Below are 25,895 nucleotides of genomic sequence, written 5' to 3'. Positions count from 1 at the left end.
TAGCGCGGGAAGCCGCCACCACCAACCGACACGATCGCTTCACTGACCGACGGGACCTCTCCGCCGCACCGTTCATTCGGGCCCACCGGTCATGTTCCCACTGGTCCCCCGAGTGGGTGCCACTCGTCCGCCGCGACGCCTCCAAAGTCCGAGCAGCACCTCTCGGTAGCCGGTACGTGGGGGACCACGCCCGCCGGGGCCCCACCGCCACTGGCAGTACAGGCGAAGAAACACTTCCCCCATCGGGGCCCCACTTGTCTGTGGCGCGGAGCGAGCGTGCTCCAGTCAACAGGCCCCAGCCGGCCCAGCGGTGGGGTGGGGAGGGAGTGCCGCGACTCCTAACTCCGGTGGGCGCGCTCCCACCGCCGGGCGGCTCAAAACCAGGCGGAGCGCCTCACGCGCTCAGTCGAGACGGCGGGGTGACTTCGCCGGAACCAGCCCGGTCGCGTAGCCAGGCCGTCTTCCGGCTCTCCGGTGAGCGATCCAGATCTCCACCGCTCTCTCCTCTCTGGTCCCGCCAATGGTTCAGTTATCTCGAGTGTTTTTTTGTTTTGGTTCTGTTTATCGATCGGTGGGTTGAGCCGTTGAGGATTGGGCTCCCATGGTTCCGCTATTCTGATTGGATTCCGAAGCCACCATGCTCCATAGCCGGAATGGTGCTCGTGTGTTGCAGTTTGTGGCTTCTCACCCCTTCCGGCAATTCGAGGGTTCGTTGGGTTTTGTGACTTAAGAATCGGGGAAGGAAGTGTGTCCACGATACATTATTCCGTGCATAGTGCAAATGTCGATGACGCCGTGGCCCTGTACTGTGAGGATGGCTTAGTTTTGTGTCTGGTAATTTGGGCTGATTGAAGAAAATGTCTGTAACGGTGTGATTGTTTTTCAGGACGTGCCTTGCTGGTCGGATATCGCCGGATAAGCCGGCAGTTCATTGTGAGAGGACCACCGGGCTAGAGCAATGTTCTCCTTGTTCTATGGCCTATGGAAGTATGTGTTTACCAAGGACGAGTTCCGTGTTCTTATTCTTGGTGTCGATAAGGCTGGCAAGACGGTAATTGCTCTCAGTCTTTAATTTCTCATAACAAGCATTTAATACTTCCCTGTGCAATCATGGTTCACAATGTTGATTTTACTCAAACTTATCAACTATATATCAGTTCCTATTCTGCTTATCGTGATGTTCTATGTAAGCTACATTGCATTGCAAACACTTTACCTTTGATTGAAAATGCAATGTCTAGATTCCTTTACCTATGTATTGACATGTTTCTGGAACTGGTGATGTAGACTTTGCTGGAGAAGTTGAAATCCATATATCTGAAGGGGGAAGGACTTCCACCAGATCGTGTCGTTCCCACTGTTGGACTTAACATTGGCCGCATTGAAGATGTGAATGCAAAACTTGTTTTCTGGGATCTGGGTGGTCAGGTAAGATTACTGGTGCATCATATGGAATCAATTTTCTTATTAAGCTCTCTGTTGCCGCAATGCCCTCTATTGTGGTTCATAATTGAATGTTGCCAAGCTAATCAAGTTAGCATCATGAATATACATTTTGCATGTTATTATCTCAAGTTTTTAATATCTGGGGAATGCATTTTATATTAAAGAACTAGGATGTGGTAGCTTTGATTAGTAATCTAGCATGTTTGCTGTTCTCAGCAAAAATAGAAATTAGTTATATTGAATCGCACTGAAAATTTCATTATCAAATTATTTTACATTGAAAGTGGATCTTTGTCGTGAACTGAAAATAAAGAGATGCTCTGTTGGCTCACTTACATTCAGAATGTATGGATGGTTTTCACGTCTTATATCATGTGCTATATTTGTATTTTGCTAATTTGCCTGATAAAGGAGGAAATTATGGGAGAAACATGAGATACATCCTATATTGGAGTTATATGTTATGTCGACATATATTCGATGCAGTTGTTAGGAATGGAATGGGGTGACTGTTAGAAAAGAATCACCTTTTCTTTGTTATAGGAAATGAAATTAATCTAAATTAAGCTAACTTCACCCTATACGTCACCACATGCCAGTACTATAAGATTCCATGCTCAAGTTCAGTTTCTGACACACTACCTGCTTGGCAGGTTGGCCTACGCACAATCTGGGAGAAATATTATGAAGAGGCTCATGCCATAATGTTTGTTATCGATGCTGCTACTGCATCGTCATTTGAAGATGCCAAATCTGCTCTGGGTAAGTTAATTCTTTTATCCTTTTATTTGTGAACTACCGGTTTATTGCTGAATGCTGATGCATTGCCTATTCTGGTAAGCGAAAAAAGAACTCATTCTAGAGAATCTAACCTACATTTCTTACTTCAGAGAAGGTTATTCGCCATGAGCATCTGAGAGGGGCACCGCTCTTGATAGTTGCAAACAAACAGGTGACATGTTTACTTCCACTTTCCTGCAATGTCTTGAAGCATAACCTTTCTTTATGCTATAGTTTGTGCCACAAGGCATGTATAGTTAAGGTTAAAATATTCAATGCTTACAAATTACAACAAAGTTGGCACTGTTGTCAATATGACATTCTTGTCAAGTGTACATGCTCTGAGGCACATGAACCTAAATTCTTATATATATTGCAAAGAGATTACACATCGTTGTGAGATTGAATACCAAATGCTTTGGCCTACTAATATACAGACGTGCCACATTATGCAGTCAAATACATTTTCATATTCAATTAAAACGAGAAAAAAGAGAGTTATACTGCCTCTTTTTTTTTATGGTCCAATGTATAATTTGACCACTTATTTCAGAAATATGTTCTGAAAAAAAAACGTGTGAGATCTTTGGAGTTTGAACAAAAAAATTGTGACATCTTTTTAGCAACCATGTTAAATGCATATCGGTATCCCTCTACTTTGGAATCGAGGGAATGGTAAGGATTCTCAAAGCATGTTGAAGTGTTAAGAACCAAACAACATGTAACAATGAACACTATTCAATTAAAAAATGCCTGAAAACATCACACGGCAATCTGTAATTAGATGGTCAGTGTTTCGTAAAACTGGATCCTCATCCTTCTAGCAAATTGTTTACTTATTATTTGCCTCTGTTCTCATGTTTTGATGTGCTTCTGAATTTCTTTGATCAGGATTTACCTGGGGTCATCAATGATGAAGAATTGACTAAATTTCTGAATTTTAAAGAGCTGGATGATAGGCCATATATGTTTCAGGCTGTATCCGCCTATGATGGGTGAGCACACAAACTACATTGATTCCTGTGAAAGTTCAACTCAACAAATGAAATTTTAAAGAATTGTTACATTTAGTCATGGATGCAAAAAATTTACACATTTCTCATGGAATAGCTACTTTGAGGGCCATGCTCAAGCTTACTCGTACTTAGGGTTGAAAATTATTGCTAATTACAATTTACAACTCAAATTGATAAGCTTTTGTCATGACACATTGATTACTGGGTGCAGTCTTTTACAGGTCTGTTATATCGTTGTAATGTGGCAGTGATGCTTTTCTTGCAGGAGGGGGATCAAATCTGGCATAGAGTGGCTAGTGGAACAAATGGAAAAAAGTAAACGCACAGAGACACTGCGGGCTCGTGCTGGTGTAGCTGGATCAATTTAGAATGTTTGTATGCGTCATCAAATGATTTTGTTAAAGAACAAAGCATTTGATGCGAAGGCTTCTGTTGCATCACAGCAGCAGTCATTTCCGGCATTTCGTGATTACAAGGACCATTGTTCCGGACGACCCAGAGTGCTGCAAGAAATATTTCGGTAGTTAACTCCTTATGATGTGGTATGGTGAAGGCGATTCGTTTGGTCTTTAATGAGTTGGCATTCTTCTGTACCTAAAGATGGTGAGCATACATGTCTGTATGATGCTTTTCGTATTAGGTTAGCATCAGTCTAGAGGATCAAATGAGCCATGTTCTTATGTCATGTTCGTTGTACATGATAAACACTGGAAAGGAAGAGCAAAGAAAGAATTACATGTCACTTGTGTGGAAGTAATTTCCGTGCATAGCTTTTCGACTTATAGTGAATTCAGTTTCATTTGTGTTAGACTTCGAATTACTGCATCAAGAACTTTGGAGGTGCGAATTGGAATATCATGCCCAGAGATTGTAATAGGTAATCTCGTAAACTTTGAACAATAAATGACATAAAAATGGGCTATTACTTACAAATGCTTATGCTTAACAACAACGATAAACGTGATGATTTATTCTTAACGTCAACAATTTACAAATGCTCATATAGAAAAAATGGGCTATTACTTCCAGTCAAGAAGCTTTTCAGGAAACCACACCTGCACTCTGAAGCTTATCACATTCTGTAACGAGGGGACCTCACATTCTCAGATCATGAAAAAGCCAATGGCTCCCATTCAGCGAGTAAGAGTGAGCTAATAAAGAGTCACTGGTATGGGTCCCCAATGCTGCCCTGCAAGTTTCTTTTGACCTTAAACATGTAACATAAGCATTGAGCAGTTGAAATCATAACTGGGGCCTGAAATTGCTGACACCATAACAACTACAGTTAACATTTCTTGGCAAACTTATGGCAGAGTTTTGCATAGGTTTCTCTCCCATACATGGGGACAACAAGCCTAACAAATAGATAAAAATAGAGCAAGGAATTTGTCTTCAGGTTAGGGCTGCTGATATTCCCCCTAAGCTGGGCCAAAGATGCTTTGCTTCCTTCAAAGCATGGCATGGACAACTTGCTCCTGGTTGCAAAAGAAAACAGTTTCTCTACCTGAAAAAACCACAAAGACTTAGTCCAGTTTCACAGAGGTTTTGGGGGGGGGGGGGGGGGGGGGGGGGGGGGGGGAATAATTAAAATACAGGCAATATATTATAGAACAAGCCAAGGAAAAACAACCTCTAGTTCAATTCTGGAACACACTTTTCAAGAACAGGTTCAGGGCAAATTAAACTGCATAACAGAATGCATACACTGGTAAATAAGTCTACTCCCGGATGAAGTCATTGTTTTGTTCCTTCTTATCAGTGGAAAATAGTGACAAGGAAATGAACTATGGCCTTCTGCATTCATATGGATACACTGCCATGATGACATGGGTACAGCAGAAATATTTCAAGCTCTTCTATGCTAAGCACCCAAGTCCATTTCTCTTCCATGCTATCACTAAGATTCTCTAGAACAAGTTCTGCATTTGTGTTTCAAAGTTTAGATGTCCAGGAAAGCTGAGTACTTGCATTTAGCACACAGTCTGCTATAATATTAACCCATTTCTCATGGTTGAGTACTGTCAAAATGGTACTAACATAAAGGGCAGCAGGTTGCATTATTCTCAAGGCCCTTTTTGCTTCAATACAATTTTTCATCTAGCTAATAGACTCAACCAGAAATTGTCTTCGTCCCCTGTCACCTACGCTCTTAAATATATGACGTCTAGGACAAGATGATTAGTGTAAAATGAACTAATCAACTTGTCCTAGACGTCATATATTTCAGAACGGAGGGTGTATCAAGCAATAATTTGAGAACTCATATTTAACAGATAATAGACCATTTACCTTACATGTAGACATAAATGAACTCTAAATAGAAATTAAACAATGTATCCTAACAACAGCACTATGAATGTTGTTGACAGAAACCAACGGAAAATGGAATAGATCTCATTAGTTAACACACGGACTCCTAAGAAGACTATAACTAAATGATAACAGTATCAATTATCAACTTCACACGATAGAATCATGCAATGATCAGTACCAAATCAATAATACTTATCATAATTACTAAGACTTGTGCATTTGTAACCAAGAAAGTTTTCTGTACTCAGAAAGCAGAACATAATTCACTTACTTGCTCTCAGCAACTTTTCGTATCACTGTGCCAGGATGAAACCAAAAGTGGCATAAGAAGAATAACCAGTCCAACCACACCTCCATGAAGCATTATTTCCATCAGGTATCAGCAGAAACTCCGCAATTTTGTCTGCCAAGGCAAAGAGCATGTATCTCCAACTAATGGAGATACCACAAAGTTGCCTGGTCCAACACAACCTCCAGCTAAGTAACTACAGGTACAATGGAGACTACAAGTCTACAACTACTACATAACATAATAGGGGATGTAATGATTACAGCAAAATGAACACTTGAACAGCAAGGATCAGCCCCAGAGACATCTGCTTCGACCTGGTTAATTATACAATACTTCTCTAGCTCCAACAAACCATGGCGGTTAAAGCATCCTCCCAAGATTGTCCACCCTCAAGAAGGGCAAGTTGTGCAAATTGCCCAATATATCCTCTGTTGCATCAACATCAATATGGAAGTTGCTCATATCTTCAACCCCGCCAGCACCACTAGCATTCACCCTGCCACTGCCATCTGTGGCCTGCGCCGCCTCATTTATGTTAATCCCCCTCCCCTCCTCGGCCCGTCCATCTCCACCGTCTTCATCCCCAGCCCACCCTTCCTGTCCAAGCATGGTCGAATCAATGCCACTCTCCACACCACCACCAAAAGAGCGTCTCCTGAGCCCCGCTCCGACCTTCTTGCGAGCGGTGGTCTTCTTGATCCTACCTCTAGAGGAGCCACCACGAGCACTGCCAGTCTGTGGCTGCCTACCACCACGGTTCCCTTGGCTCCTACCACCACTACCTTCGCCACTGGGAGCTGTGTTCCATGGGAACATCTTGTAGAATGGCTTCCAGTTGCCACCCATGTCAGCCGCATTGGGAAATCCAAGGGGGAAGAACCCCCAGGCGCATTGGTACATTTCAGTGCCCGGCACAATAGTCGGCGCGGTCGGGATCTCGGCGGCCACGAACCCGCGGCGGCACCCCTCGTTGGGGCACTTGAGGGCGCGCCCGACCAGGTCGCGCGGGTACTGGTGCACGTAGCAGCAGAATGGGCAAGCCGTCCAGAACTCAGGGGTGGGAGGGGCGGCAGCGGCCGCGGCGGCAGGCTGGGAGGAGAAGGTACCAGTTGCTTGATTGGCGGAAGGCGGGGGGCGGCGGGACGGATCAGAGAGGATGGCGTAGGCGTCGTTGACGAGGCGGAGCGCCACCTCGGCTCCCGGGTGCGGGTTGCGCGGGGCGAGGAGGAGCGCGAGGCGGCGGAAGGCGCGGGAGACGGCGGCCTGGTCGGGGCAGGCCCCGGGCGGGAGCTGCAGGACGGCGAGCGGGTCGGGCTGGCCCGAGGGGAGGGCCGACTGGGAGGCGAGGAGGACGTCGGCGACGGCGAGGAGCTCGTCGGCGCCCGGGAGGAGCGGGTCGGACTCGACGGCCCGCTCCGCGAAGCGCTTGCAGCCGACGAGGTCGCGCGCGGCGAGGAGCTTCTCCGCGATCTCCAGCCAGCGCTCCGCCTGCGCGCGGCCCTCGCCGGGGCCTCCCGCGCCGCCGCCGCCGCCGCCGCCGCCGCTCCCGCCGACGGAGAAGTCCATGGCGTTTGGTGGGGGTACTGGGTGGGGGCGGACCGGCGGAGGCTGCTGGTTTTGGTCTGGGGAGGGAGAGAGAACCTGGCCTTTATGGTGTGGGAGGATTACCGAGCGTTACTCGAATTAATTACTCGTCAATTTTAGGGAATCGCGTTTCATTAGTTTCCTCTGTATCCAGATAGATGCCAGATCGTTGCTAGTAGTGTGATACTACTACAGTGACAAGTCAACATCCAGGTCAGCTAGGTCAGTCACTCTGGGTACGAATGCTTCTGGGGAGGGAGAAGCTGAAATCCATCACCTGGGGTAAATAAGGTTTGATTTTGATTTCCGAATGTTTCTAGCTAGCGCCCGTTTAGATCCACCAGCTCCACCAGCTAAGTGGAGCTAAATTTTAGCTTGACGTGGATCCAAACAGGACTCAGCTAAATTTTAGCTAACTAAAAGTTCCTTTAGCTAGTTGAATCCAACTAAAGTGATAAAAGACCAAATTGCTCCTCTACCTTCCTCGGGAAAAGTATTTAAAGTGGGGGTGAGGGATAGTATAAACAAATATCTTTTCAACTACCATTTAGCTAGAGGATTCAAACACCCCCAGCTAAAGTTTAGCTAGCTAAAAGAAAACTCCTAAACTTTAGTTAGCTAAACTTTGGTGATCCAAACAAGGTCTAAATTTATGGCTACAAAATTGTCCTCGGATGCTCAATCTATGTGTTGGGGGGAATATTAACGACTTCCTTATACTCCGTAAACGACGATCATAAGGGCCCGGGCCCACCTCCAGCAACAGTAACCTCCGCCAACTTGGCCCGACCTCCGGGTCAAGGGGTCGGACGCGCCTGACCCCCCGAGGCCGCTCCTCATCCCAGCCGAGAGAGTTCCGCCTCACCCGACCCCCAGGCGAGAGGGGTCGAACGCGCCTAACCCCTCGCGGCAGGTCTCCGTCTCGCCCAACCCCGGGTGCAAGGGGTCGGACGCGCCCGACCCCTCGTCGCAAGGCTCCGCATCGCCCGACCCCGGGCGCAAAGGTTCGGACGGATCCGGACCCACAAGACAGAGCTGCGCCTCGCCCTAAGACGTGCGCGGGCCCACAGACGAGGGCGCAAATCTTGTGGGCCCCCACCGATCTCGCCATAAATGCAACCGACAGGGGCGCCCCCGCTCGGAATCCGGCTCTGACACGCAGAAAGGCATCCGCGCTCCTCGACGTGACCCGCACAAGTTTTCGGACTGTACACTGTAGCCACGACCGCACGGGGCTACAGCTGCACCGTCCTAACTCTCCCCTGTGACATTCGTCATAGGGCACTCATTGCCTATGCCGCCTAGCAAAAGAGGGAGCGCCACCCGGTTTCCCGCTCTACCGTCGGCCGCGCCTCCCGATCAGCACACGAGGCTACAGAGGTCGCCCGTCATCCACGACGTGCGCAACTACGGCGGCCAGTCATCATCATCATGCATGGCTACAGCGGTCGGTTGCCACGCACATCTCGCATACTCGGCTACAGCGGCCGACCGGTGGGTCATCGACGGGGCCCAACGACAACCATCCCTCTTCGGTGGTCATGCTAACAGGAGACAGAAACCGGAAGAGAAGGCGGTGACCCCGGGGGCTCGGTCCTTCTCCCTGCGCTGTTACTTCCCTGCTTATCTTTTTGATTCCCCTTTTGCTCCTGGCTCAATTGTAACTCCTGTGCCCTCCTTGCGCTATAAAAGGAGGACCAGGGGGTCTGAGACAAGGATGGCTCTCAAACAAACCGAACGCCCCCCAACTCACAATCCTTCCACACGAGCATCAGTACACACCCACAGAGACTTGGGACCAGCTTCCCTCTCTCGCCCGTTTGTAACCCCTACTGCAAACTCTGCACGAGTAACACGAGCAGTCTCCCACACTAGACGTAGGGCTATTCCTGCCCGAACCAGTATAACCCCGTGTCCTCTCGTGCAACCATCCGAGCCTTACGCGCATAGAAAATAAATTCACTTGCCGTAGTCTTGACCCGTGATTTTTGACAACGACACTATGTGAGTCTACTCATGAAAAATCTATGTGAGTTTGTGACACTAAGGTGTTTCCAAGCTAGCATCCAATTTTTTCACGACCGATTCACCTACTAAGGGGGTGTTTGGATTCTTAAGTTAAAGTTTAGTCCGTGTCACATCGAATCTTCGGAGGCTAATTAGGAGGACTAAATATGAGTTAATTATAAAACTAATTACACAGATGGAGACTAATTCGCGAGATGAATCTATTAAGCCTAATTAATCCATCATTAGCAATGGTTACTGTAGCAGCACATTGTCAAATCATGGACTAATTAGGCTTAATAGATTCGTCTCGCGAATTAGCCTTCATTTGTGCAATGGGTTTTATAATTAATCTATGTTTAATACTCCCTAATTAGGCCATGTTTGGCATGACTCCAACTCTAGGTGGAGCTGCTTCACTCCAGAACTCCAGCTGGAGCCAGCTCTGGGTGGAGTTGGAGCTGTCTGGTGAGGGTGTTTGGCTGGGAGGGTGTCCCTAGCTCCAGAAAAGAGGAGTTTGAGGGTAGATTGCCTTTCTTACCCTTGGTTCGACTTGAACTACTTATCACAAATATAAAATAAAAGTACATGCATTGAAGTCCAAAATAATAATAAATTACATGTTCCAAAAATTTAAAATTTTGAAATAAATTCATAGTTCTAAAATAAGGTCGTTACAATAATCATTGCACTAATTTCATGTTAGGGCAATTGATGTAGCCATACTATCACGAAAGGTGTCCATAGTCACAAAGCTTGATTCCGAAGTTGATCCATCGGAGGTATGTTGAGACACGGCATACTTGTTGTATCTTTCCGGAATAGTAGGCATGTAGGTAGGATCTTTATGAAAATTAGCAAAGTCCACATCAACGCTAGCATGTTCACGTATGAAATTGTGTAGAACCATAGTAGCAGCAACAATCTTCTTTTGTGTGACCATTGAATAACCGGGCATCTTGTAAAGGATTTGCCATTTCATTTTTAAAACTCCAAATGACCGCTCAATAACATTACGAACAGATGAGTGTATACGGTTGAACTTCTCTTTTGGAGTATTTGGTTCCATACCTCGATGCCACTCAGGTAAGTGGTACCTTTCACCCTTGTATAGAGCCAGATACCCTGAATGATTAGGATAGCCCGCATCTACAACATAGTACTTGCCTACACATATGTAAAATAAGATAAGTTTGTGCATACAAATATGAAAAGGAACATAAGGAAAAATCTTTACCTTGAGGAGGATGTGGGAAGATATTTACATCTGCTTCCAATGCATGGTACAATACACTAGTGTCATGCAAAGAACCCGGTTGACCCGCAGCCACATAGGTGAAGCGCATATCAAAATCACAAACGGCAAGCACCTTTTGAGTTGCAATTCCAGTCTTACCAATATATCTCACTTATTCTTCAGGTGATAAATACACACGAATATGGGTTCCACCAAGTGCACCAATGCAATCCTTAAAGTGTGGGTATGCTCTCTTGTCATTCCTAATCCTTTTGTGCACATTGCGAAAATTAGGATCTGTTGGTCTCAAGAAATCTTGTGCCATGGCAACCACACAATTTAGAACTTCATGAAATTTTCTACTAATGGTTTCACCTAAGTGTTTGAACTTATTTTGTCCTCTTCTATTTGACTCACACCCACCACATGTGAATAGGAAAATAGCCAACATTTCATAAGTATTCACGTGCTTCGATGGTTTTAATCCGTACCTCTCAACCAACACATCATGAAGATCCTAAAAAATAACCTCATTCATCCGAATCATTCGATGGCACTCTCCTGGAGTGTTTACCGTCTCCATCAGCCATCCCATTCCACTTTGTTGTGAAAACATAAATCTCGGCGGTGCTTTATCCATATATGAGTCATGATAACTTTGTGCTAGCTTACCACAGCTCTCAACCATTTTAAAAAAATATTCACCATCAGACTCACTAGATTCATCAGACTCACTTGAAGACATCTGTGAACATTGACATAAATGAAATGTAAGATACAATTGTCATACATAAATAAAATGCAATAAAATAAAATGTACCACACATGCGACAAAAATAAAATAGTAGCATACACAAATGACATCACTCTCACTAAGCCAATTTTTACTTTTCATATTTATCATTGTACTTCCTCCTAAGCCAATTGAACCTAATCTCATTAGTATGCAAGGTCATGAACATCTCCCTTTGCTCCTTCTTCACAAATAGCTCAGACACCATGTAATGTTCATTGCTATCATAGCCGGCCCCACAAGCAATCACAACCTCCATCACTTCATCAATAGAATATTTTCCATGTCTCTTAGAAACATATTCATTGGTTGAACTTTCCATACTTGTTACTGCTTCTTGAATTAGGAGTGCATTTCCAGACTTCGCCTTCTTGCCACTTCTATCAACAGACCTTGCCAATCTCTTGCCACTCGCAGGTGGAGGAGTAATACCAATATCCTCCTCTTGTGTATCCTGAATGAATTCATCATCTTGTGGCTCACAATTGATTTCCTCATCTTGTGTCTCATCCACATTTTCTGGTGCTTTAACATTCACAACATGAGGAGACCAATGATCAATACCAATAGTAGTGATGTCAGAAAAACACTTGGCTAATTCATCTTCATTCTCAAGACCCTTATTTTTAAACTTTCCACAACCCGGAATGTCCTGAAATAATCAAAACAACACATATTATTATAAGTATTACTAACAAAATTGACGTATGCAAAACATATATATCAAAAAAATTTAACCAACTCACAGCTCTAGCTTTTTTCCACCATTCGTCATCCATAGCAATAGTTTTCTTTATAGGATCCCAACCAGTTCATGTTTGCCTCAGCATTAGTTTCTTCCATACCTTGAAATCTTACTTTAACTTGTCCCATTTATTCTTGATCTGAGCCTTCGTAACCACTATTCCAGTCCTTTCTTTGAACCCTTTCTCAACCTCAGCATACCCAAGTGCATTCAAGTGTGTGTTTGGCCGATTTCCTTTTCCAACTTGTTCGGCAAATAACATACACAACACCCGAGTGTTCTCTGAGTTCCAATCAATTTCAAGCATCTATCCAACTCAGAAATGTCATATTAGAATGCATTAACCTACAAGTTAGTTACGGTACAAATAAAGCTCATCTGCATTGTACAAAAATGAAGCCAAGGAAGTACTGCTAAACGTGTAGCCCAGCAGTAAATAAATCGCAAAGAGCTAGATTGGATATCAGCTCGTATCAAGATAGTTGGCATTAGACAAGACTGACAGAACCTCATCCACTAATCCTTGGATTTTAACCAGCTAATGACAGTGTTCAATCAAAGGTATACATTTGTTCCAATCAAAGGAAAAAAAACAAATGGTTTACTCTGCAAGATAAGTTTGGACAGAAACACACCTAATTACATGCTCAACGATCAAATACAAGCAAGATAAGTTTGGACAGAAACACACCTAATTACACAAAGAATTGAGAAAAATACAGGTGGCACCATCTGCCGAGTACCTTGTTCAAGCAAATGGTTTACTCTTCTCCGCTTCAATCTCTTTTATTCTAGCCTCAGCTTCTCGCTTCTGCACCAATCCTTTACCCCATTGTATATGTATTTCCTGCCAATAAGTACAACGATGGTCATTGAAAGCTAAAAGCAGGAACTTGCTTTTGATTAAACATAGTTACAACTAGTATGGGAGAGGACAAATTTGTCATAACACCAACAAGAAGCTTCAAGTCTATTCTAACTATAACACTTATATGTACTAGTATATTTTCAGTTCAGTAGCCTCACTTCTGACTTTACCATAGAACCTCAACTAAAAGAGCAATAACAACGTCTGCATATTGTGTTTTCCCATTGATTTTAGTCCATGGCATGTGCATTGAACTGCCTAGAAGGAGTGACTTGCTGCAAAGATGAAGGAGCACTGTTTTTGGACAAGTGAGTAAAATGCGTTCATGTTTATGTACTTATTTTAATAAACAGATCAGAATATCTGTGATAGATAAAGAAACAAAGGCACAAACATATTTTGTTTCAGAATAAAACAGAATGTATACAAATTTCATATATGAGGTTCTCATTATGCTAAGCAATTTCTACTGGAATATAACTGAACCGCTAACAGGCTACTGCATCGAGTCATCTAATGAATTGATCTATCTAACATGATATTTTCAGCAAACTAGAACTGCTACAGGTTCAGGCTAATGCATCGATCTATCTAATGAATCGATCTATCCAACAGGGCTAATTTCAGCAATCTCGAACTACAACAGGTTGTCATTATGCATCGATATATCCAGCAGGCTAATTTCAGCTAACAAGACTCTAATGTTACAGAAGCTAGTACACAAATCAGTTGCTACAATAATGTATGGATCTATAATAGAGCATGCAACCCAATTGCACCAGCATTGAACGGCGGCCGATGGGCACAGCAGAGCATGTAACGGCGGCCGGTAGTAAAAACAAAACAAAGGAGGCACCGTACCTTGTGAACGGCGGCCGGCGGGGGGATCTCTAGACGGCTGTTGGCGGGCCCTGCGGCCGGCGGCGGGGGGCTGCGGCCGGCGGGGGATCTCCGGCGACGGGGGGTGCGGCCGGCGTCGAGGCTTCTGCGGCAGGCGGCGGATCCTGGCGACGGGGAGCTACGACCGTTGGTGGAGGGCTGCGGCTGGCGGGGGATCTTCGGCGACGGGGAGCTACGACCGTTGGTGGAGGGCTGCGGCTGGCGGGGGATCTTCGGCGACAGGGGCCTGCGGCCGGCGTCGGGGCTTCTACGCCAGGCGGCAGCCGGCGTTGGGGCTTCTGCGGCAGGTAGCGGCCGGCGGCGGGCCTCGTGCAGATCTGGCGGGAGGCGGAGCAAGGCGGCCGGGCAGGGGTAGAAGACCAGCGGCGGGGCTGGACGGTGGCCGCCGGTCTGCCTGGCGGCGGCAGAAACCCTATCGGCGGCGGTCTCGCGAGAAAAGTCGGGACGGAGGGAGGCGCAGGACGAGGAAAATGAGATGCGCGGGAAGACTCGGAGAATAGAATCGAAACGTTTTTTTCCGTAACCAGTGGCATTGGTGGGTAATTACTCACCAACTCCACGAGGAGGTTCAAAAGAGAGGGTTCTGGAGCAGCAAAAGAGGTGCTCCAAAACTCCACCTTCATTTGCACTACAACTCCATGGAGTTGGCAGCTCCATGGAGTTTTGGAGCTAGGGTGTTTGGCTGAATTTTTTAGTGGAGTTGCTAGAGTTCAGGAGTGGAGCCATGCCAAACAAGGCCTTAGTATCTAAGCATTCGATGTGATAGGGATTAAAAATAAGTAAAGGGAACCAAACACCCCCTAATTGAACTCTGAACCATCCATTTCGAACAGCCAAAATCATCTTCCGCAACTCTGGCAAGGTTATAGAGCTCGGGTTTGGAACTGGGAATTTGCGAGGGGATGTGGCAACTTTGGAGGGGATCGTGGATGACAGGCCGGCCCGATTGAGGTGACGGGATGGTGTCGCCGGCTACAGTAGGTGGAGGAGGTTGGTTGGGTGGAATCAGATCCTCTGCGGTAAGCTTATTAATGTGTGTCTACAGTCACGCATATCCATCATCCGCTCAGATCAGACGGCGACTGGCTTCCGTACTATCTACACCTTCACGCACTGGGCCTCGGCCAATAAGCACACGACCTATTTCCCTAGAAACAGTCGCAGCTGCTCATTTTTAGCGCATAGGATTACGTTTTTAGCGTGAGGGGAGAGCTGCGAGGGCGGCGATCGCCTGGTGCTTTTGGCCGTTCGCCATCGACCGAGGAACAGGTAATCTAATCTTCACTCCTCATCCGTTTCTGTACATACTCAGATTGTGTTGCCTTGCATTTTGATCAAGCCATGAATTTGGTTACCTTCCACCTCCTTCGTTAGATTAAAGGAAACATCTTCTTGCCTGCATATCTGAGATGGAGAACATAGGTGTGTAACACCATGGTTGTAACACCATTCAATTTTTGCAGAATACAATTGCCATTCAGTTTCTACATAGTGCAAAGGGCTATTCGGTTTCGTCAGTTCAACACAAAACAAACTAAGGGGGTGTTTGGGAACACACTCCTAAACTTAGTTTAGTACCTATCACATTGGATGTTTAGATACTAATTAGGAGTATTAAATATAGTCTAATTACAAAACTAATTGCACAGATGGAGTCTAATTCGCGAGACGAATCTATTAAGCCTAATTAGTCCACGATTTGATAATGTGGTGCTACATTAAACATTTGCTAATGATGGATTAATTAGGCTTAATAGATTCATCTCGTGAATTAGTACAAGGGTTCTGCAGTTAGTTTTATAATTAGCTCATGTTTAGTCCTCCTAATTAGCATTCGAACATCCGATGTGACCCTCATAAAGTTTAGTAGTGTTTGTTTCTTTAGCACCTCCTAAAATTCCTGTCACATCGAATGTTTAGATACTAATTAGGAGTATTAAACATAGACTAACTACAAAACTAATTGTACAGATGGAGACTAATTGGCGAGACGAATCTATTAAGTCTAATTAGTCCATGATTTGACAATGTGATGCTACAGTAAATATGTGCTAATGATGGATTAATTAGGCTTATAGATTCGTCTCGTGAATTAGCCTCCATCTGTGTAATTAGTTTTATAATTAGCTCCTATTTAGTCCTCCTAATTAGCCTCTGAATATTCGATGTGACATAAATTTTAGTCAGGACCAAAGATCCAAATGCCCCCTAAGTCTTCAGTAGCAGATTAGCCTTTAATGGCGCCAAGCCCCCGCCACGTCGGTATCCGCGTCAACAGCTGCGCATGGACCTTGGCGCCAGGATGGTTGGCACCGAGACGTGTAAGCTTGGCGCCAAGCTAAGGGTCCACTTTTGAAATTGGTTTCGCCATGAGCGTATTTGTGGGAATCTTTCGTAAAAAGGGTTTAAAAAAAAAGACGGTTTAAAAACAAGCTCTGCAGTCGAAGGTCATGCGCTTGGGGACTCTCCACCTCGTCCGTACTTGAGCGGCGCACGCATCAGCAAGGGAATCAAATCCTCACCGACCGGCGCTCGAGGATGGCACGGTAGCAGACAAACGGCCGGAGCAGCTGGGCGGCAACGCTGATTCAGTTGCATGGTGGTGTGGGGCTGTGGGCTGAGATGGGCCGGCCTGCGTAGATGAGTTTGTCGGGCCGCCGTCTGATCCGAAGCGGACGATCGAGATGCTTAACTGCAGACACACGTTCGTGAGCTTGACTGCAGAGGATCTCATTCCTGGTTGGGTAGGGTGAGTTACTTTGGCAGTTTAGGGATGAATTTGAGCCACAATAGTTTGAAGGTGAAAATGACTATTCGACCTTTTGAATCGAATGAAAGAATCGTGCAAGCGCAGCGGCAGCCCATAGAGGCACGCCACAAACTAGACGGGATGTGTATGTATTTTTTTTGGCACCCATCATAAGTCATAACATTTACTTTGTTCTTGCGGAGCATTTCTTTCTTCGCGTTGAACATATTTTTCTTCTGCTAGAGCACACAGTAGTTTCCGGTCATGATCTTTCTGTTCCGTGCATGATGATCGAGTGAGAAATGTTATGCTCGCACCCAAAGAAAAAAGTCCGCCAGCAAAAGAAATTGTTCGGAGACCATTATGGTGGCGGGTGGCCTTGGTCCTGTCTGGGCGTGGGCCTTGTTGCTTTGTACCGCTGGCTGGGCTGGGCCATATTCGGCCAGGGCCCGGTTCCACCTTGGACCAAAAGGCAGCAGGCAGCAACACTGCTGCAGCCAGCATTGAGCATTTGAGCCGAGTAGCCGCAGCAGACGTCTGGCGACTCCTCGAATGAACCTTCGATTTGATTTGCTGGCTCTAGGAGACTACAGGACAGTTCCTTTGGTCAATGGTCATGCAAGACCGGCTTCAAGCACAAACGGAGCCCAAGGGAATCACAAGAAGATACGGTGGAGCTAGCTGCCTAGCTGGACTACTGGAGCTTGGAGCGTGGAGCATGTGGGCACATCTCGCACACGTATCACGATCAAGGGGGTGTTTAGTTACCTTTGTTTATTTTTAGCACGTACACATCGAATGTTTAGGTACTAAACGTAGACTATTTATAAAACCCATTACATAAGTGGAGGCTAAACGGCGAGATGAATCTATTAAGCCTAATTAATCCATCATTAGCAAATGTTTACTGTAGCAACACACTGTCAAATCATGGACTAATTAGGTTTAATAGATTCATCTCGCCGTTTAACCTCCACTTATGTAATGGATTTTGTGAATAGTCTATGTTTAATACTTCTAATTAGTATCTAAACATTCGATGTGACGGGTTCTAAAAAATAAGCAGGACAAACCAAACCAGACAAGAATTCAAGAGGGGACTCTCTAACTACGAAATCAGACAAATTGAATAATGGCGCAGTCATGGAACGCGCAAGTAAACAAGTGGCGCAAATATCATCCCCAATTTCGATGAGACTGACAGCCGTACGCATGTGTGTGAGTTTATGTATTTGTAGTGTGTCTTAAAATATTGAGACGCTGATTTGATCAAGACACCCAGAAAATTAGATTTTTTTTTCTTTTTATTAGCTAAGTCTTTGCTGTCATTCATGGATCTGCTACTTATTGACAGCATGAGTCACGCTAAGTAATAATATATCTTCCTCTTCTGTTGCTGCTTACTACGGTACGGAACAGTATGGATATGTATAAATAAAGGTCCTGTTTGGATCCTGAAACTGAATTTCATTCTAATGATTATAATTTAGACATAAATTAATTAAGCTAATATAGTTGTATGTGGAATATATTTTTATATTATTGTTAACCATATGGGAGAGATACTTATGTATTGCACTTTTGCTACAGGAAAGCGAGTCGAAGAGCGTGTTATAAGTTGCATATTAGAAACATAGCATGAGGATTTACAGAATCAATTTCCATCTTCCACCCCTATGAATTTAAGATAGGCTTATACCTAAATTTTGGAAAGCTGTGAAATGACACATTTAAAAACAAATAGTCTACTCTATTGAGTAGATTACAGTTCCTTCCTGATGAACGGATCCAAACGGGCCCGACTATCCCAAGTTATTAAGCATCAACTGGACTTCTGTTTACATGTCAAACGAGTGACACGCTGCCAGGAGTACGTGGTTGACCTAGAAGCAGAGACGGATAGAGATCTCGTGCAGTGAATCTAGATCGTTCGCTAGGAAAACGGACGGCATCGGGATCTCTCCGTCCAGCAGGAACAACTACTGTACCGTGAAACCAACATGCATGAACACGCGAGATTACACGATGTAGCTGTGGCTATCGGTGGTACCGGCGGTCGCGCCGGTGCAAGACGCGACAACGGCCTCGTTGCGCTCCTCATCCTCCTCCATGGTGTCCGACATGCTTTTCCCCATCGTCTCCGGCAGGCAGGCGACGAACAGCGCGGAGCACCCGATGGCGATCCCGAACACGCCGAACGACCAGAATAAGCTCCTCTCGCGGCCCAGCGCGATGAGCACGGGCGCCGCCACGCCGCCCAGCACCATCGCCTGCCGCACCAGCCCCACCGCCGAGTTGCGCACGGACGTCGGGAACAGCTCGGTGGAGTAGACCAGCATGACGTCGATCGCCGTGCACGCCGCGAAGAAGGACAGCACCTCGGCGGACATCCTCGCCGCCGCGGCGCCCCGCGGGATGGCGGCGCACGCGAGGCTGCACGCCCCCGACGCCGCGGCCAGTGCGATCACCGAGCCCCGCCTGCCGGTCCTGCTGATGAGGACGCACGCGAGGGCGGCCGACGGCAGCTCGGCCAGCGCGTTGTACGCGACGCTCAGGTAGAGGTTGGATCCCAGGCTGCCGACGTTGAGCGGCATGCCGAAGTAGACCATCCCCACGCCGAAGCTGGCCGCCATCATCGCCGCCAGCCTCCGGAGCGCCCACCGCCGCTCCCACACGGCCCGCAGCGTGGCGAAAACGCCCCCGCCGGCGCTGTCCGCGTCCGCGGCGCACGCGTCCAGCATGCAGAAGCTGGCGGCCGTCGTGTCGCTCCTCCCGTTGAGCGAGATGATCTGCCGCAGCGCCTCGACGGCCTCCTGCTTCCGGCCGCGTACCAGCAGCCACCGCGGCGACTCCTGGACAAGGAAGTAGACCAGAATGGAGTAGCAGAGGCAAGGCACGGAGGTCCAGAGGTACATGTTCCGCCAGGACGCGTCACGGAACGCGTAGGCGAGCGCCGGGAGGGACAAGAACCCGACGGCGAAGCAGAAGAAGGACGCCACGTTCACCCTGTCGCGGCACCTCTTCCCGACGAGCTCCGTCGACAGGACCAGCGCGCACGTGCCCACCGTCGACCTGAAGAAGCCGGACACGAACCGTAGGGCGGCGTACGCCCAGACGTTGGTCGCGGAGGCGGTGAGCACGCCGGATACAGACATAGACACCAGAGACACGAGGAGCATCTTCTTGCGGCCGAGGAGGGAGTCCGCGAGCGTCGTGAGGAGGAACCCGCCGGCGAGGCAGCCGACGAAGAACGACGACGCCGGGAGGGAGACGAGCGCCGGGCCAGCGCAGTTGAGGGCCCACTCGGAGACCAACGAGGCCACGGCAGGCCGGTCCCATGCCCATGAGCCCGGCGGGAGATCGCACGGCGAGGCCGCGGCTGGGGAGCACGAGGAGTTGTTGCCGGTGGAGGCGGCGAGGCAATGCCAGTGGGGCTCGGCGTCCGTGAACGCGGAGATGAACACCTGCTGCGCGTCGAAGGCCCAGGCGAAGGCGACGAAGACGGCCTTGAGCAGCTGCAGGAAACGGGTGGCGCCGATGTACGTCTCGATCACGTCATCGATGGATGGCTGCTTCGCCGGCTCGGCCTCCTGGCTGCCTGTTAGGAGTGGGGCAGCAGCCGCGTTGGTCATCATGGACATGGCTGTGTGTGCTCGTGCGATTGTCTCTATTAAACCCTTCAAAAGGCGGAGACGGACTAGGGGTGTTTGGTGGTAGGTGGTAGAGTGTCACATCGGATGTTCGGATGTCAATTAGAAGGATTAAATATGAGCTAATTATAACTAATTGCAGAATCCCTATGCTAATTCGTGAGACGAATCTATTAAACCTAATTAATCCATCATTAGCAAATGGTTACTGTTGCACCACATTGTTAAATTATGAACTAATTAGGTTTAATAGATTTGTCTCGCGAATTAGACTCCATATGTGCAATTAGTTTTGTAATTAGTCTATATTGAGGGGGGTGTTTGGGAGACACGGGCTAAACTATAGCCCCTGTCACATTGAATGTTTGCATACTAATTAGGAGTATTAAACATAGGCTAATTACAAAACTAATTGCACAACCCCTAGGCTAAATCGCGAGACGAATCTATTAAGCTTAATTAGTCCATGATTTGACAACGTGGTGCTACAGTAATCATTCGCTAATGATGGATTAATTAGGCTTCGTCTCGCGATTTAGCCTAGGGGTTCTGCAATTAGTTTTATAATCAGCTCATGTTTAGTCCTTCTAATTAGAATCCGAATATCGATGTGACAGGGTTAAAGTTTAGCTCCTGGTATCCAAACATCCCCTTAATACTCTAATTAGCATCCAAATATCCAATGTGATAGGTACTAAACTTTAGCAGAGGTATGCAAATAGGACCTTAGTCCCAACCCATGGTATCGAGGGAGCAGTGTCCATACATACAGTCAAGTCACCGAGACATCACTCGTAGAAACTACCCTTCCAACCCATCGTTTCTTCACGTGGACCATAATAAGTACAATCACATTTCTCTCCTCCGTCTGTTGCGCTTCTATCCGCATCCTTTCCTCTCTCCGTTCACTGTCCCGGCAAGCTTTCGAGCAGAGCTCCAAGTCACGGCCGGTGGAGCCAAGAACTGACCAGCGACGGCGGCAACGGCGTGGTGCGTGGGCGACCCGTCCTCTTCCTGCCTTCCTACGCCTGATCCAGCGACCATGAGAGCATGTGTGGCCACGGGCACCACACGAAGACGGTGGAGCCGAACGCAGGCCTTCACGGCTAGCCAGTGGACTCCCGGGTGGAGCCAGGGTCCAGCGGTGGGCGTCGGGCGACGGCCTCGAGGACGATGGCGGCAACAGCGGGGCGCGCGACTGGCGGGCGCGGCGATGCGCACGCGGGCAAGGAGTCGGCGGCGACGGCGTGGACGCGCGGTCGCGCGCGGCGAGCTTCCAAGGTGCGCAGCGGCGGATGCGCGCACAGGTGACAGGTGAGGCGCGGACGGCTACCGTTGAGCGGTGGATTCCATCGAACAAGCAACGTGCATGTTCCTAATGGCCGTTGAGTTTCGATTTGCTTGCAATCTGTTCATCTTTTCACTGGAGTTGGCAAGCCGTGCGGGGAAGGTGCTCCTCCAGGGCCGGGCTCGTGCAGGCGGCGGAGCGGCGGCCCTACCGCGGTCGGGCGCAGGAGGGCCTGGCCTCCATGGCCGGCCTCGCGCGGGGCGGCGGCGCCGGGGCCTTGGCTCGGTGGCATCATGACGGGCGGCGGCGTCAGGGAGGACGGAGGGCGGGGGCTCCCCAGGCCGAGCCGCGACCCCTTCTCTTTCTGACCTCAGGCTGTAGATCTGGCGGTGTGGAACTCCGGTGGCGAGGTCCGGGCCTCCGCCGGCGACCACGCGGGGAAGAAAAGTTCCGGCGGCGCTGCGAAGTCCCGGCCGTGGGTCCCAGAAACCGCGTGAGGGGGAAACCACGCACGCCCCTACCCGGTTCTGTTCCGGCGATGTCTTCGCTCGTTGGAGATTGCGCTGACATCGTTTCGTGCATTAGAAACGATATCGTCCTTTTTTCTCTCTCTCTCAACTGTCTTGCCATGTCACCGTTTTGCTGGCATTCTAATAGCATTCTAAGAGCAACTCTCAGAGTATCTAAAAAATTCTTCCCCAAAACTATGTATTGGAATTCTCCAAAAAAAGTTTCTCCTAAAAACATATCAGTCCACAGCAGATCACTAATAAATAACCTCTAATATTTCAAAACAGGCCACGTCATCGTATTGGGCCCATCAGAAGGGACGTGCGGGCGTGTAGAAATCAGGATTGGGGCGGAACGCCAACGCTAAAATATACGCGGTGGCAGGTTGTTTTTTAACGTCGCTAAAACTCCAAGAGGCTGCTAATCTTACCCCTAATATTTTTTTTGGGAAAAAGGAGAAAAAATGAACTCCAACAGTCCACCCAAACCTTCCCCAATTTTTTAGCGACGCTAAAAAATAGTCTGCCACTGCGTATATTTTAGCGTTGGCGTTCCTCCCCCAATCCTGATTTCTGCACGCCCACGCGTCCCTTCCGATGGGCCCAATACGATGACGTGGCCTGTTTTGAAATATTGGGAGCAATTTATTAGCGATCTGTTGTGGATTGATATATTTTTGGGGGAAATTTTTTTTAGGAGAACTCCCAATACATAGTTTTGGGGAAGAATTTTTTAGGGTACTCTTGGAGTTGCTCTAATGCTATGGACACTAGATGATATGGAGGGTTGAGACTGTCCTTAGGCCAGTCTCAGTGCAAGGTTCCATTGTACTATTACCAATGCTATCATGATATCTTTTCAATGAAATGAAACTGTCACTCTTAGTGCATGAGTTATGATCAAATGTGTCTTGCGATAAACCTATAACATTCTCAGTGCAAGTTTCATTGAATTTTATGAACTTGGTAACTGTGCTAGCTGGATTTTATGAGGATGAAACTCCCCTCTCCTCTCTCCTCATAATTAGGTTGCCAAGTTTGCCAAGTCAGCAAAACCGCTGATGTGGTATAGGATTTAATGTCATGAAACCTCCCACGAAACTTCGGTGAGACTCGGCCTTAGAGGTACTGTGTTGTGTGGACAGGATCTGATTTGACGTTCAATAATCCAATCTGTGATGTTGTTCTTGTTTTGTTTTCTACGACCTTGTGTTGTATGGACAAAATCTTGTGTTGTGTGGACAAGATCTGATTTGACCTTCAATAACCCAATATGTGATGTTGTTGTTGTTTTGTTTTCTACGGCCTTAGAGGTCCTGTGTTGTATGGACAAGATCTGTTGTATGGATAAGATCTGATTTGATGTTCGATAACCCACTATGTGATATTACGTGATATTGTTCTTATTTGTTCGGCAAATTGATATCCTCCTTTCCCCTTTATTTTTTAATAGGAAATTCCCTTTTACAATTTTAGCTTATTAGAGAGAAATGTTGTAGCATATCTTATTTCATCTTTCATTTTTTCTCTCCTCACATATGGGACACATCTGTCAATGGGTAAAAAACTCTTCTTCCTTCTCCCTTTCTTCTCTCTCTGTTCTCCTCTTTGCGCTGGCACTGATTGGTGGCCTAGGGCCGGAACGGGGTGTGATGAGGTGGGCATTGGCCGGCAACTTTCTATTTTTTAGATATTATAACTTATGTATATAACTTTAACATATAACTTCGTAGTATAACTTCGTACTAACTATTTTTTATGAGATATTTTTTAGCACAACTTTGATGTGTGCAGAATTTATGTGTACAATTTCTACGTATAATTTCAAGAAAGACAACTTACAATTTTATTTTAAAAAATTTATAACTTATACACACGATTTATATGTATAACTTTTTCCTAACAACAACAACGTACGTGTTAAATTTTGTACTGCAACTTTCATCGTATATACAACTTGTACGCATAACATCTGTACAACTTTATGAGAATATTGTTAAATAATTTATGCACATAATTTATAGGAAAATAATATTTATTTGATACAAATGATATGGAAAAAATGGAAAAGAAAAAAGTACTCGCGCGCACTGCGCGGTCCGGCAGCAGCACCACCAACCAGAGCACGTGGGCAGTGGGCCCATGTGGTTCGTGATATGATGATCTATTGCTGGGTCTTTCCATCAAAACTTCTCTAATTCTAGCTCTTATTTTCCTCTTGTGTTTGCAGTTCGAGCTTTCAGAGTCATTAGATAGCAAAATGGACTTTTTTCAGGTAAATTCACACTCTGCTAATGTATAAGGACAGGGATAGTGATTGAGAATTCACCAAATCCTTAAGAGCCCCATATGTACAGAAGCATTCTTGCAGCTGGACGTGTAGATCAGATACTAATATTTTTGTTTCTGTATGGTATATTCTACTGAAAGGGCAGCAACGTAGAAAAGGCCAATCCAAAGAGTATGACTGAAGATATAAATATGAGGGTAGACCTCCATGCATACCTAGAAAGTGGTCCTATGCCTAAAACTAAAAATTAGATGTGTGGGTACATTACTTTAGGGTATCAAAATGTTACTATTTCTACTTCCTTGACTTAATTTACCAGTTTCTCAATCTGATCTGGTACTGCTTGCTATGTTCTACAGGTTTTATAAATTCATTTTTTGGTTCCTATGTTATATACGTAGCTCGAACTGAGAAAGTGAGATTTATAGGGATACAAGTTGTTACTATTGAGTTCATGTTCCTTTGTTGAATGCTAACTGACATTTATAGTGCATCAAGGTTAAATACATTTGTATAGTCTCATGTACTGTCAAACACTTAGCTATTACCATTCTATCTTATCTAATCAAACTTGCTGCAAACATAGAGGCGCATGTTATATTTATCATTTCTCATTTGCAGAGAAAAGTCCACACATTGCTGTAATTGCCACCCACATTTGTCATCATCTTTGTGCATTTGATTACATCAAAAAAAATCTTTGTGCATTTGCAGGTTTCCACCCCGGCTATGTGCACACACCAACAAAATTATGGACTTGGTGCTTTTCCCCAAAAGCATTTCTTAATGTGCACATTTATATCTTCCGATTCCTCGAAAAATAGCTGCTTGCAAACTGATAGTCATGAAGCCACTTTATGGCACTCAGGTTTTACAGCATCGCACCTTAGGGAAGGACGATAATTTTGTTTTAAAAAACTTCTTTTTGATCCCCTTATCAATCCATCTTTAGCAGTGTGTCGGTTGTGCGAAAACCATTGTCTTCTGTGATTTGGTTCGTAGTTGTAAAGCTAATGGCACTATCCATATTCCATAATTAGCAATGCTTTACAATTAGTTTCCTTGAGTATTGCTATATCTTAAGGTTTGATGAATCTGTTACTTCACATAATCGCATAGCTGATTGTTGCCTACCAATCCATACAAAACTTAAGGCTTGTATGCTTAAATGCAAATTTTGTCAATTTCCATATCCACATGATGCCATCCATCCGTGTCTTTCAACTTTAAAAAAGTATACATTCTCAAGTTGTTTTTTTGCAGATTCACTTTAAAGTTGCACATTGTTGCTGGTATATTTTCAACCTTTAAAACTATGGTTGCTATATCTGGTTTTTTCTGCTTAGTTTTTGACTAAAAAATTGTTTCTTTTGACCCAATTTTCCCTTTTAGACTATCTGGCATGTCCTAACCTATGTGCAGACAGTG

At 46.2% G+C, this 25,895-nt stretch overlaps 3 protein-coding genes and 1 pseudogene across 3 annotated transcripts; 1 reads left to right on the top strand and 3 right to left on the bottom strand.

Annotated features, from left to right (window-relative positions):
- The first annotated feature begins 251 nt into the window (after positions 1 to 251).
- LOC101769200 (ADP-ribosylation factor-related protein 1) lies at positions 252 to 4,022 on the top strand. Its single transcript, XM_004984081.4, has 7 exons — positions 252 to 474; positions 887 to 1,051; positions 1,288 to 1,428; positions 2,100 to 2,208; positions 2,337 to 2,398; positions 3,118 to 3,221; positions 3,508 to 4,022. Exons 2-7 carry the CDS (start codon positions 959 to 961, stop codon positions 3,608 to 3,610), a joined length of 612 nt encoding a protein of 203 aa, XP_004984138.1. The 5' UTR covers positions 252 to 474; positions 887 to 958; the 3' UTR covers positions 3,611 to 4,022.
- Positions 4,023 to 4,190: 168 nt separating this feature from the next.
- LOC101768788 lies at positions 4,191 to 7,481 on the bottom strand. The gene is made up of 2 exons (XM_004984080.3): positions 5,827 to 7,481; positions 4,191 to 4,746 (listed from the first exon to the last, which is right to left on the bottom strand). The coding sequence occupies exon 1, from the start codon at positions 7,411 to 7,413 to the stop codon at positions 6,208 to 6,210; it is 1,206 nt and encodes a 401-aa protein (XP_004984137.1). The 5' UTR covers positions 7,414 to 7,481; the 3' UTR covers positions 4,191 to 4,746; positions 5,827 to 6,207.
- A 3,989-nt stretch (positions 7,482 to 11,470) lies between these two features.
- On the bottom strand, positions 11,471 to 12,520 carry LOC105913524 (annotated as a pseudogene).
- A 5,994-nt stretch (positions 12,521 to 18,514) lies between these two features.
- On the bottom strand, positions 18,515 to 20,362 carry LOC101782704 (organic cation/carnitine transporter 2). The gene has a single exon (XM_022823579.1). The coding sequence runs from the start codon at positions 20,360 to 20,362 to the stop codon at positions 18,749 to 18,751; it is 1,614 nt and encodes a 537-aa protein (XP_022679314.1). The 3' UTR covers positions 18,515 to 18,748.
- Positions 20,363 to 25,895: the final 5,533 nt, after the last annotated feature.

This window comes from Setaria italica, chromosome IX (assembly GCF_000263155.2).
Source record: "Setaria italica strain Yugu1 chromosome IX, Setaria_italica_v2.0, whole genome shotgun sequence".
NCBI classification, from domain to species: Eukaryota; Viridiplantae; Streptophyta; class Magnoliopsida; order Poales; family Poaceae; genus Setaria; species Setaria italica.
Note: the sequence above shows the minus strand (reverse complement) of the source record. Positions and strands in the feature narration are given on the sequence as shown.